The 11214-nt window shown below is 37.6% G+C and overlaps 1 protein-coding gene across 5 annotated transcripts; it reads right to left on the minus strand.

The window, feature by feature from the left end:
• Nucleotides 1-2970: 2970 nt before the first annotated feature.
• Nucleotides 2971-10726, minus strand: LOC108112189 (bestrophin-4). Of its 5 annotated transcripts, none has more exons than XM_041819520.1 (7): nt 10347-10726; nt 7384-7597; nt 6223-6333; nt 5046-5802; nt 4746-4988; nt 3120-3780; nt 2971-2999 (listed from the first exon to the last, which is right to left on the minus strand). In XM_041819520.1, exons 2-7 carry the CDS (start codon nt 7452-7454, stop codon nt 2971-2973), a joined length of 1872 nt encoding a protein of 623 aa, XP_041675454.1. In that variant the 5' UTR covers nt 7455-7597; nt 10347-10726. The 5 variants fall into 5 exon arrangements, with proteins under 5 accessions (XP_041675454.1, XP_041675452.1, XP_041675450.1 ...); XM_041819518.1 differs by having other exon boundaries at nt 4602-4988; XM_041819516.1 differs by having other exon boundaries at nt 2988-3780; nt 4602-4988.
• Between the last annotated feature and the right edge of the window lie 488 nt (nt 10727-11214).

Genomic DNA, 11214 nt, shown 5'->3' on the forward strand with positions numbered 1-11214 from the left:
GATGAAAGTTGCGATCGAAAGCTGCACAAAACAGTCTTTGACTTAGCTCTAGGACTTGTTTTTTGGCTGAATTATGGCATAAAAACCAAGAAAACTTAGCAATTTGCTGTTTGGCCTTTTTTAAAAAAATTGATGACCCCCGACCTGTGAAAAAAGCAAAAATTTGGCCAAAATTTCATTTTTCAAATTCGACTACAAAAGTTTATGGGATGAAAGTTGCGGTCGAAAGCTGCACAAAACAGTCTTTGACTTAGCTCTAGGACTTGTTTTTGGCTGAATTATGGCATAAAAACCAAGAAAACTTAGCAATTTGTTGTTTGGCCCATTTTGAAAAAATTGATGACCCCCGACCTGTCAAAAAAGCAAAAATTTGGCCAAAAATTCATTTTTCAAATTCGACTACAAAAGTTTATGGGATGAAAGTTGCGATCGAAAGCTGCACAAAACAGTCTTTGACTTAGCTCTAGGACTTGTTTTTTGGCTGAATTATGGCATAAAAACCAAGAAAACTTAGCAATTTGCTGTTTGGCCTTTTTTAAAAAAATTGATGACCCCCGACCTGTAAAAAAGCAAAAATTTGGCCAAAATTTCATTTTTCAAATTCGACTACAAAAGTTTATGGGATGAAAGTTGCGGTCGAAAGCTGCACAAAACAGTCTTTGACTTAGCTCTAGGACTTGTTTTGGCTGAATTATGGCATAAAAACCAAGAAAACTTAGCAATTTGTTGTTTGGCCTTTTTTAAAAAAATTGATGACCCCCGACCTGTCAAAAAAGCAAAAATTTGGCCAAAATTTCATTTTTCAAATTCGACTACAAAAGTTTATGGGATGAAAGTTGCGATCGAAAGCTGCACAAAACAGTCTTTGACTTAGCTCTAGGACTTGTTTTTTGGCTGAAATATGGCATAAAAACCAAGAAAACTTAGCAATTTGATGTTTGGCCTTTTTTAAAAAAATTGATGACCCCCGACCTGTCAAAAAAGCAAAAATTTGGCTAAAAATTCATTTTTCAAATTCGACTACAAAAGTTTATGGGATGAAAGTTGCGATCGAAAGCTGCACAAAACAGTCTTTGACTTAGCTCTAGGACTTGTTTTTTGGCTGAAATATGGCATAAAAACCAAGAAAACTTAGCAATTTGCTGTTTGGCCTTTTTAAAATTTTTTTAAAAAATTGATGACCCCAGACCTGTCAAAAAAGCAAAAATTTGGCCAAAATTTCATTTTTCAAATTCGACTACAAAAGTTTATGGGATGAAAGTTGCGATCGAAAGCTGCACAAAACAGTCTTTGACTTAGCTCTAGGACTTGTTTTTTGGCTGAATTATGGCATAAAAACCAAGAAAACTTAGCAATTTGCTGTTTGGCCTTTTTTAAAAAAATTGATGACCCCCGACCTGTCAAAAAAGCAAAAATTTGGCCAAAATTTCATTTTTCAAATTCGACTACAAAAGTTTATGGGATGAAAGTTGCGGTCGAAAGCTGCACAAAACAGTCTTTGACTTAGCTCTAGGACTTGTTTTTTGGCTGAATTATGGCATAAAAACCAAGAAAACTTAGCAATTTGTTGTTTGTCCCTTATTAAAATTTGATATTTTTTTTAAAAAAATTGATGACCCCCGACCTGTCAAAAAAGCAAAAATTTGGCTAAAAATTCATTTTTCAAATTCGACTACAAAAGTTTATGGGATGAAAGTTGCGATCGAAAGCTGCACAAAACAGTCTTTGACTTAGCTCTAGGACTTGTTTTTTGGCTGAAATATGGCATAAAAACCAAGAAAACTTAGCAATTTGCTGTTTGGCCTTTTTTAAAAAAATTGATGACCCCCGACCTGTGAAAAAAGCAAAAATTTGGCCAAAATTTCATTTTTCAAATTCGACTACAAAAGTTTATGGGATGAAAGTTGCGGTCGAAAGCTGCACAAAACAGTCTTTGACTTAGCTCTAGGACTTGTTTTGGCTGAATTATGGCATAAAAACCAAGAAAACTTAGCAATTTGTTGTTTGGCCCATTTTGAAAAAATTGATGACCCCCGACCTGTCAAAAAAGCAAAAATTTGGCTAAAAATTCATTTTTCAAATTCGACTACAAAAGTTTATGGGATGAAAGTTGCGATCGAAAGCTGCACAAAACAGTCTTTGACTTAGCTCTAGGACTTGTTTTTTGGCTGAAATATGGCATAAAAACCAAGAAAACTTAGCAATTTGCTGTTTGGCCTTTTTTAAAAAAATTGATGACCCCCGACCTGTGAAAAAAGCAAAAATTTGGCCAAAATTTCATTTTTCAAATTCGACTACAAAAGTTTATGGGATGAAAGTTGCGGTCGAAAGCTGCACAAAACAGTCTTTGACTTAGCTCTAGGACTTGTTTCGGCTGAATTATGGCATAAAAACCAAGAAAACTTAGCAATTTGTTGTTTGGCCCATTTTGAAAAAATTGATGACCCCAGACCTGTCGAAAAAGCAAAAATTTGGCCAAAATTTCATTTTTCAAATTCGACTACAAAAGTTTATGGGATGAAAGTTGCGGTCGAAAGCTGCACAAAACAGTCTTTGACTTAGCTCTAGGACTTGTTTTGGCTGAATTATGGCATAAAAACCAAGAAAACTTAGCAATTTGCTGTTTGGCCTTTTTTAAAAAAATTGATGACCCCCGACCTGTCAAAAAAGCAAAAATTTGGCTAAAAATTCATTTTTCAAATTCGACTACAAAAGTTTATGGGATGAAAGTTGCGGTCGAAAGCTGCACAAAACAGTCTTTGACTTAGCTCTAGGACTTGTTTTGGCTGAATTATGGCATAAAAACCAAGAAAACTTAGCAATTTGTTGTTTGGCCCTTTTTAAAAAAATTGATGACCCCCGACCTGTCAAAAAAGCAAAAATTTGGCCAAAATTTCATTTTTCAAATTCGACTACAAAAGTTTATGGGATGAAAGTTGCGGTCGAAAGCTGCACAAAACAGTCTTTGACTTAGAAAACCTGCGGTGCATCGGGCCTCTCTTTAAAAATTCCCGAATTTGTTGAAAATGAAGATATACAAATGTTAAAAATGAGTTTAAGAAGCGGTTGGGCATTCTAACACATCCGCTGACTGGGATGGAAAAGAATTTCTAACTCACCTGTCTCCCGGCTAGCTGCCTTGTGGGGATCGTATAAGGACTTTGAGCTTTCGCCCACCGGCGAACTGGGTGCAGTGGCTGCATTGGACAACAGCAAGGGACTGCCTCCAGCTGGCGCTGAAGTACTAAGCAGCGCATCCACTCCGCCAGGTGGGAATAGAGTGGGTTCATACTGGGACTGTGCACGATTGTATGAGGGTGGACGAGCTGGTATGTCCACAGGTTCCGAGTGAGCCGGTGGTGGCTGAAGAGGTAACGAAACTCCAGCTCCAGAAGTTGAAGCTGGTGCAAAGATATCCATGACATTGGGACGCGGTTCATTTGCTCTCATGGATGTTATGGTGGCCTGTTCATCGACCTCCTCGATAACTTGCTGAGTAATCCTTAGACTGCCTACTGGTTTTCCTGCCGAAGTGGCCGAGCCAACAACTCCACCCGAAAGACTTGCCGAACTCGCGCTGGCTGGGAACTTGTACGGCTGATCCTGACTGGGCGTGGCCGATCCCGGCCTGCTATCATCGCGACTCAAGAAACGTTTAAGGGCCGAGGCCACCGTGTTCACCCGGGACAAAGTACCCGAAACACTCACAAGCGAAGGCGAGGAACCAAGGCGCATTTTGCCATTGCCAGCTGAGAAGTGTATGCCACTGGCATCATCAGCCTGGTTTAAGGAAAATAAAAGCTATATTAGATTATTTTTAATAATTAGTGGATAGATTATTTCCGCTGTGGCCGGATTACTTGAAACCATTGAGTGCTCTAAGTTGAGTGCAGCAGAAAGCATTTGAAATTCGTGCAGTGCGAAGTGCTGTTAGAGGCTTTAGGCTGTAGACAGATCTTTTAGACAATTAGAATCAAAAGTTAGTATTCACATTCTTAAAGCGTAGTAGAGACACAAACACCTTTCTTAACTAATGGTTAGACTGGAGATAGGCACAGTAAATTAAACTCAAAGAAAATCAAATAGTAATAAATAAGAAGTAATAAAAATAAAGACATATTAAATAGAAAAATATTAATGCGAATTGTACAAAATATATGAAAGTATAGGAAGCTAATGAATGAACTTATAAAATGTATAAAAAATATATAATAATGAACATGATATTTAGGAACAACAATAAATAGAGTCACTAAAGATAATTTTAATCATATAACTACAAAAATAATACTTGAGCTTTATACTGTGCCTGCTCCTTAGAGTTTTACAAAATCTGTACATCTAGATTAGGTTTTATATATACCAAGCACCGTTGTGTTTCAGAATGCCAATGAGCGAACTGTGATCCCACAAAAGCAATGTTTCTTCGTGTTGAACAAGAAAAAGAGGTTAGAAACTTGTAATTTCGATATTGATTTGGATTTAGTTTTGACTTGGATCAGGTCGCAGGACGAGATGATGAATTTTTTGGTTAACCAATTGGTTGTTAGGTGCCGATGCTTTGTAAAGCTAGGGAATGCAGCCAACGTTTTGATTCTAACCTCCTCATCTGCCGAGCCCTTGGGAAAGTCATAGGTAACGGATTGGACCCCAGAGTCCGCAACCGGACCTTGAACTTGACCCGGACCCGGGATCTTTGCATCCGCGGCGGCAGCGGCGACGGGGTCACCATTAGCATTACCAACCATTTCATCAATCCGAACGGACGACATTGTCGAAGGCATGGCCGCATTCTTGGGCACCTCGATCTTGGCAGTGGACGGTTCTGGATGATTCTCCCTGAATCTCTCAGCAGCTATTGTGTAGGGCAACTCGTTGGGGAAAACCTCGTCCCAGTATTGATCCTTCAGCAGCTCCGGATGATCATGGTGCATCTCGTCGACGATCAGATAGGACACCTGTAAATTTCGATCCACCATCCAGTTGACCTAGGGTAAAACATTTGATAAAAATTTATAGAAAAGCAAAATAATTTTATCACATACCTCAAAGTCATCATCATCCTCTCCAAATGGATTAATGAGAGACTCGGCCACCTTGAGCCAACCCATGTAGAAGAAGAACTGCAGCGTTGTAAATACTGGAAAGTATAGATCCACCTTGTTCAAGTATGTGGTATTGCCCACCACCTTGCCATCTGTCCATTGCTGACCCATGCAGCAGGTAAGAAAGTATGAGTAAACTGCCAAGGTCACCACTTGGGTATAAACTAAAGGCACACTGATGGTATCATAACTGATGAGGAGTCCACATTGACCCCGGAACTTGTTCAGCTCATCGATGATGGTCTTCACCGCAAAGTCATCACGAATGCGACCTTCCTTTCTAGCTCTAGTTATAATACTAGCAGCCCAAACGATGGGCAACCAATGCTTTGAGGGTCTGGGAAAGGCCTTGTTCATGGTCTCAATGATAGTCTTTTCATTGTCATTAAGGAGACCCGCTTCAACCAGATTATTCAGGCCCGGAAAGCGTTTCTTCACCCTCGGTGACACATTCGCCAGGACCATGGTTAGACACAGGCACACATAACGCATAATTGTACGTCTCATCATACGACCTCGTTCATCCTGGCCATGAACATTCGAGCTGACGAAAACGGCAATGGGATCTGGCCAGGGTATGGAGGTGTACTGGTTCCACCAACGGGTCATCACAATCGATACATAGAAACCCAGGACAAAAGACAAGGGTATAAGTTCTCTATAACTATCACAGTACTGGACAATGGCTTCGAAGGTTCTAAAAGGAAATGTATTATTAGTAAGATAAATAACAAATATTGTAAGATCAGTGGAGAAATAAACCTATATACGAAGTTTATATACTAACTAACTTTATTATCACGATTTTGTGGATCTTTTAACAAGCAATTAGAAACTAAAATGAGACATAAATATTTTGCAAAGTGTATGCTTTTATCTCTTATTTGCTTTAGCTACGTAAAAGGTATTTTATTATTTAACCTTAATATTTAAACTGCTAAGATTTGTATATAAGCTTATCTACACCAGCTGTATAGCAACAGAAAATAGGGTTTTTTAAAACTTTATTGCTTGGAAAGGTTTTATTATTCTTAAACTAATATTTACAATAATCAAGTACTATGTATGATAGGTTATTTTCTCTTTAGATCTTCTATTATATTTTTCCAATACTCACTCCTTTTGGGTAGGGTTGAGGCCAAAACGATACACCATATTGATGGCATAGTAAATGGTCAAAAAGGCCAAAAGATCTAGCCAGACCAACTTGTAAATGCTTCCACGCCATCTGAAAACCGGTAAGTATATTAGTAAAACCTTCACAATTAACAATTATTATACACTTGAATTCTTCGACATCAGCCTATATAATTAGACCGAACACGTCAATATAATCAGCATACTTGGCCCTTATCAGGCAATAACAATTTCAACCATAGCTTCGTTCCAGATTCCCCCACTTGACTTTCAAATTTGCCTATATTGACCAGCGGCATTGTGTCTGAGGATGAAACGTCACGGCAAATTTAACCCGCTGATATGAGTCGATAATTTTGGCCACTTGTTGTTGACACAAAACGTCATAAAAATAATATACTTGTAGCGCTCGAAATATAAACATTGCCCGCAAAAATGTGAGCCGCCTGACTTGACATGACGTTCAGACGGCGATATTTATAAAGCTTATCAGCCGAATAATGCGTGATATAATGAACAATCAAACGATATCTTACAATCCAAAACAAAAGCCATATTCCACGGTTACTTTTTGAGAATTTTAAAACTAGCATTTTATGGAGAAAAACTAGTGAATCATGATGGGAGATTCCCATTGACCGCAGGGGTATCGTTATTGGCCATCATTAACCGATACCAACAGCAGCTTAATTAGATCATCAAACTATTTAACTGGCAGACCCATAGATTATATTACAATCAAGCTGATTATCAGGGAATGGGGAAAATGCGTAGGGGAAGAACTCAACCCCCGCATGGCTCCACATTATTAAATTATAATTCAGACAACAAGCCATGACAGATGTCAGAGTTATGACAACACTGGTCTAGATTACAAGTATTTCCTTTACGGAGAGAAGGGAGTGAAAAGGGAAGGGACTTTCGAGGCAATTGCAGTTTTGCCATATGAAGGAAAGTGGAAAAGTTCTGTAATTTCGCCTTCGCTGCAATTGTATTTCTCAACTGGTTATCCCATCCAATTGTACGAAGTGTGTCAATGGTCTATAATTAGCAAACAAGCTAACAATTTCGCACTGTACTTCTACATCTGTCCATCGAAGTGTACGTAGTGTGAAGTATATAAGACTTTGACTTTACTCACCTGAATAGCAATTTAAGAAAACAGCCAAAGCCGCGACAAGTGGCCACTTCACCTGTGTACGTAATTGTCATTTTTCTCTCCTGTTTTTTGTTTTAGATTCCAGCTCCAATTTAGTTTGTTTGTAGAGCTCTTTAATAGCCAAGATTGTTGTTTCGACTGTTCTTATCGCTGCTCAACATCGCTGTTTGACGAAAATGAAAGTCCCACTCTTTACCTGGAAGAAATTAAGATAGAAGTGGTTTTTTATAGAGCACAGGGTTATATAACAACAAAGAAAGTGGGGGCAATTACTCATAACAGTACGCGGAATCGCTGACAGGGCCTTTACAACAAGTACAATAATGCAATTTGAAATTCTAAAATCGATATTTTTTCACAATTAAACATGCGACCAGACTTCTGAAGGAGACCTGCAGCGCGGAAAACAATTGAAATGCATTTAACATTTAACAGAAATGCAACAGCTCCGTACTGATTATATTAATTGCAGCAATTTATATAGCCGATGCCACAAAAAGCCCCGATGCATGTTCAGATATTTGTATATACTATTTATATGTATCTAAAAAACCGCTCTGAGTAGAGAAAATGTTCAACCATTGCGTGTGGGCGATGTCAAAGTCAACATTTGAGCGTTTGGGCGGTCTCCATTTGATTCCGAGAGGTGACACTCGGGGTCAGCCTCCAACGATTAGATATCAATTAACATTACACACAAGCTCAAAGTTAAACTTCGAATGCATTTAGTGACTATTGTATATTTCGGGGAATAAATAGGGAAAGTACATTATGTAATTCTACCGAGATGAGCTCATTGAGTTGAGATTTTCCTCATATAGAGTTCGGTACTCCAGTGAATTTCCGTCCCAAAAGAGAGACAACAAAATGATTTGAGTAATTCTGCGAACCGGTGAGCTAATGATCCAAAATCACACCACGAATTTGGCTCCGAGCTCAAATTATATTACCAAGAGCGATCCGACTATGTGCCAAACGATCCCGGCCTTTCTGTTGGGGAGAACATGACATCATTTATCGGTGTTTTCATTTTGTAGGGGTTCGCTAGGTATGTTGAGCTCAAAAATGATCGTTATTTATACACAGAAAAAAATATTATAGTATGTTTAGATATCAAAATGAATTACTAAGTATATTACCTAATACTAATGTAAACTATTCAAATATTTTAAGATTCTTTGGGAAATTAGTTTAATACTGCTGATATTTTTCAGTGTATAATCGTTTTAATTTAGTTCCTGGTATGGTGAAAAGTGACGTAGTTCACTGATTATTAATTTGGGTTTGACCAGACAGTCAAGGTAACTCATCGGTTTAAAGAGCTTACAACGTTATGTTTAAGATAAACTATAATTTAAATATAATTTGTTTCCAAGCTCAATGATTTATTAGTCTCTTGTAATCACTAAGGACAGAAATAGAGAATGCCTAAGAGCGTTTTTAATTCTGAGTAAACAAAGACAAAAAGCGATAAGAACGAGACTTTCAACTGGATATATAGTAGGTATAAAACAAATAAGCTAATTCATCGTATATGTATGAGAAGTAAACAGAGGCAGACAAAAGTATATATATGTATATATGTTGGATAAATAAATAGGGGATGCTTTATGTAAGCGCCTTTTTTAGCAGATCTTGTTCATCATCATTTCAATTTGTTTTGTAAAAGCAGAGTAACTTCACTAACATCCTGACCGCTGCTGTACAAATGGATCGCAGTAAATAAATCTGCTCTTGCCAAAGGCAACAAAGGCGGATCATTATTTATTGCTTTTTTTGTGTATCTGAATTTTGAGTTTCTTTTAGTACAGGGTAGGCTCCACGCCGAACCCTTACCGTTATTTCATCAACCCAAAGTGACACTTAAAGTGATAAACAATCCTGTGTCATTTCTTTCTGATTTCTTTGTCGCACATTGCTTATTAAGCAAACATATCGATGCGTTGTCTTCCCGAGAACTGACCTCTTCTCGTGCTTTTATATAATGCACTTCGTTTAAGGGACGCAATATTTGCACATCCGACTTTCAACGCCAACATTGTTGACCTATAAAGTTAGAGATATTGGCGATATTTACTGATTTATCATCATTATCTTTTCCATTGGCATAAAATTCCATATTTAATATTCGTTACACTGATTCAAACTTGACGACAACATTCGAATTCAAATCACCGAGGTTAATGACTTTTTTGCCGAACATTTGTCTGGCGACTTTCAAGAGTTGTCAGTGGGCCAGAAAGGCGCGTGGCTAAATTTAAATTATTCTCAACTGAGAGCACATTGCATTTTATTAAAATTCTTGGCATTACAAGCATTTTGTGTAGGAAGAAATAGAAAATTAGGTGTGCGACAATGGGAAGTAGGTGATACTACATTACACCGAATTTAAGCATATTGAAGAACGTTTAAAAATTAGTATTTTATGATATATAAAATAAACCTTTAAAATTTAGTAGTTTTTAATTAATCTCTGAATGCGTAGATAAAAGACTCAAATAATATTTATACCCGACAATTTAAATCATAATTTTGCAACTCATTTTCTTAAATCGTAGATTAGATTACATTTTTAAGTTTAATATTTTTGAATTATTTGATTTATTATATATTCACATTTTGATTTATGATTTGTTCCGCTTGGTTTTTGTGTTATTTTTGGCTATGATTATTAAAAGCTTCTTTTTGGTCGCCCTAGTAATTTGCGTAGAGATTGCAATTGCAAAACAAAATCAGATGAGTCACTCAGAACATTACATATATCATATCTACAGTATATGTGTAAGCGCATTGTGGATTTTAGTTGTTGTTACTTTTTAAAGTTGACCAATTTTCGGGACTTGCAATCGATTTTAAATTCGCTCGTCACGCGTTTGAAATGGATTTTAGTTGTTATTCCTGGCGGTGCACTGTTATTAAATCGCTCCATGGTCACTTACACTTACATTTATTTGTGCATGTTGTAGTTGTTGTTGCTTTTTTTGCTTTGATTCACGGCACGCAAGCAGCAACAACAATAGAGTTAACAAATTGGCAGGTAGCAAAAAAAAAACGTAGGTTAAGGGCTACAAACGGCAGCACAGCAAACACGTTGTTGTTTTGGGTATTTCTTTTCTTGGCCTTTATGCTTCACTATTTTACGTCGTCGCTGCCGTCAAACTTCTTACACAAACACAAACACGAATACATGGACAAAGACAGAGGCGGCCATTCAACAAAAATCGCGTTCTTATGATTTTCCGATTCTGGCTATATATATGCCCTTAAACGTAAATATTGTATTTTCGGCCACTTCCGCGCTCAACGACCGCCAACGTGAAACTGAGACGGCAGAGCCATGCGAAAATCATGCACTCAGCGTACAGCTGTGTTGAAAGTGAGTGCGAAATTCGATGAGCGGGAGTACAAAGAGCGAAAAACTGGTTGCCAGAGAGCCGAAACGCCAGATAAGCCGAGCACAGGGCGGGAATCGGTTGTGAAGGGGGTGGGCGCCGGATGCGAGTTACATCAAGCGGAAAGAGTAAAGATGAATCATTTCTTATTTATAATTACTCTTAATATTTATGGTATATACTATTGTTAGAAAGAATAAAAATTAAGTATTTTTTTAACATCATATATAAATTTAAGCAAACTTAAGTCTGCGCCTGAAGACGTGCACATTTGTGGGTGCCTCACTGAACATGGTTACACTTAAGCCTAATATCTACCTGTATTTTTGAATAGTATTGCATACTTTCAGGCATACATTCTATATGAGCTGCAATTCGTTTCATGGAAACACTAATGGAAGAATTCTTAAAGAAATGTTTG

This window comes from Drosophila eugracilis, unplaced genomic scaffold, assembly GCF_018153835.1.
Source record: "Drosophila eugracilis isolate 14026-0451.02 unplaced genomic scaffold, ASM1815383v1 contig_75, whole genome shotgun sequence".
NCBI classification, from domain to species: Eukaryota; Metazoa; Arthropoda; class Insecta; order Diptera; family Drosophilidae; genus Drosophila; species Drosophila eugracilis.

Excerpts from the sequence above, each read along its gene's own strand:
- LOC108112189 (XM_041819516.1), bottom strand. The coding sequence starts at position 7,454 with ATGACAATTACGTACACAGGTGAAGTGGCCACTTGTCGCGGCTTTGGC. Across the intron at positions 6,334-7,383 it reads TTTCTTAAATTGCTATTCAG|ATGGCGTGGAAGCATTTACA; the intron begins GTGAGTAAAGTC and ends ACCGGTTTTCAG. Across the intron at positions 3,781-4,601 it reads AGGGCTCGGCAGATGAGGAG|GCTGATGATGCCAGTGGCAT; the intron begins GTTAGAATCAAA and ends TCCTTAAACCAG.